Source organism: Wasmannia auropunctata, unplaced genomic scaffold, assembly GCF_000956235.1.
Source record: "Wasmannia auropunctata unplaced genomic scaffold, wasmannia.A_1.0 LD335766.1, whole genome shotgun sequence".
Classification (NCBI taxonomy): domain Eukaryota; kingdom Metazoa; phylum Arthropoda; class Insecta; order Hymenoptera; family Formicidae; genus Wasmannia; species Wasmannia auropunctata.
The window spans coordinates 3,154-4,822 of record NW_012027124.1 but is presented as its reverse complement, the minus strand read 5'-3'; the positions used below and the strand labels follow the sequence as shown (position 1 = coordinate 4,822).

The following is a 1,669-nucleotide window of genomic DNA, read 5'->3' as shown; positions in this document are numbered from 1 at the left end:
TCCACACATTCTCTCAAGAACAGAAAGACAAAATAAATTAAATTTAATTATAAAGAGCTTTACAAGAAAAAGGAAATAAATTAAACAATTTTATTATAATATTATTGCTTTATATAGTAAATGTTTTTAAAAGGCAACTGTTTGAAAGGAGGACAAAGTGAAATGGAAAGTAAAGAAAATATATCAAAATTATAATTTTTAGAACACGAATCGAATACATATTTATTATTATGTAAAAAGTTTTACAAAGTAGAACAAAAAAAAAAATAAAATCTCACATTGTGTACGCACAACAAAATAAAACTTTTACATATACTTTTACGTAAACAAAAAAAAGATCTCTTATGCGATATCAAAAACTTAATCTATTCTTAAGGAGAATTAACCTTGAAAACAAAAAACAGAAAAGCAGAAATCAATCAGAACTCGCGCTGGTAGTCGACAGTTTCTGCTTTTCTTACTACCAGCGCGAATTCTGATTGGCTTCGGCTCTGTCAATGGTAATCCTCCCTTTGAGATCACTCTTAAAAAAAAAATCTTATTTTAGAAAACACATAAAACTGATAAAACCATCTTCTTATTCTTGCCTGGATGGCGGACGTCGCTAAAAAGAATAATATTTCTTTTAGTATTTATTTTAAATTATAACAAGACACGATATTTTAGACGGACGTGAAAAAAAATTAATACCTCTTTTGCATTGGGATGTTGTCTCCTACGTCCCCAATTATTATGCGCCGAAGAAAGCTGGTACAAAAAGCGCATGAAGCGCTCTTGTTGCCGATACGCTCCTGCCCGCGTACCTCTTGGTCGCCTCTCTGTAAATATGATAAAATAAATTAAACGTTCTCATTAATTATTCTGTTAAGAATTTTCTTAATCATTTGGTTGTAATTAATAATAACTATTACGTTGAATATTCGTGTGGGTATTAGCACGTGCAACCTCAGGAGACGCGGTGGCTTGGTTAGTGGTTAAAAAGGATGGTTCCGTTAGAAAAGCGGTGGTAGAAACACGTGTCTGTTTGGACAAATATAAATGTACAAGAATCAAAATAAAACAAAATTTAATAAAATACAAGTTACAATAAATAAGTTTGATTAATTAATTAGTGAAATTAATTATTCTCTCACAAATATTATATAATTATAATATTTTATGACTTTGATTACATTTTAAAATTGCACAAGTACATGACAATAATTATAATAAATAAATTTGATATTAGAGTTTAAAAAGGAAGTTTAACAAGCATGATTGCGTGAAAGAGTGAGTGTATGTGTGTATGTGAGAGAGAGAGAGAGATACAGCGATAAAAGTTTATAATATAAATGTGCAACTTACAGAAAGTGCAGCAGAACATGCATCCGGAGGAACGACAGATCTTGTTCTTGTCACAGTAGATGCCGAAGGAACGAAAGAGCTAGTTGTCACAGTAGATGCCGGAGGAACAGCAGATCTTGTAGTAGATGCCAGAGGAATGATAGATCTTGCCATAGCAGAAGCAACAGTTGAAGCTCCAGTAGTGGAAATATTGGTCTGGACATACAATTTTTATGCTGTGTGTATATTTACAAGAATTATAAATAAATAAATGACTGATAATAGGAAGAAGTGAGTTAATTAATTAATTAGTAAATGAATGAGTAAATAAGTTGGAAAGAGAAAG

General features: G+C 31.0%; 1 protein-coding gene across 1 annotated transcript; it reads right to left on the bottom strand.

The window, feature by feature from the left end:
• Positions 1–277: 277 nt before the first annotated feature.
• LOC105456134 lies at positions 278–1,533 on the bottom strand. Its single transcript, XM_011699953.1, has 4 exons — positions 1,345–1,533; positions 912–1,020; positions 691–818; positions 278–604 (listed from the first exon to the last, which is right to left on the bottom strand). Exons 1-4 carry the CDS (start codon positions 1,495–1,497, stop codon positions 578–580), a joined length of 417 nt encoding a protein of 138 aa, XP_011698255.1. The 5' UTR covers positions 1,498–1,533; the 3' UTR covers positions 278–577.
• Positions 1,534–1,669: the final 136 nt, after the last annotated feature.

What these genes read in the sequence shown, in the direction of transcription:
- LOC105456134 (XM_011699953.1), bottom strand. Translation starts at nt 1,497, where the DNA reads ATGGCAAGATCTATCATTCCTCTGGCATCTACTACAAGATCTGCTGTT. An exon ending in TACCCACACGAATATTCAAC is followed by an intron (nt 819 to 911) that starts GTAATAGTTATT and finishes TCATATTTACAG; the next exon opens with AGAGGCGACCAAGAGGTACG. An exon ending in AACATCCCAATGCAAAAGAG is followed by an intron (nt 605 to 690) that starts GTATTAATTTTT and finishes TATTCTTTTTAG; the next exon opens with CGACGTCCGCCATCCAGGCA.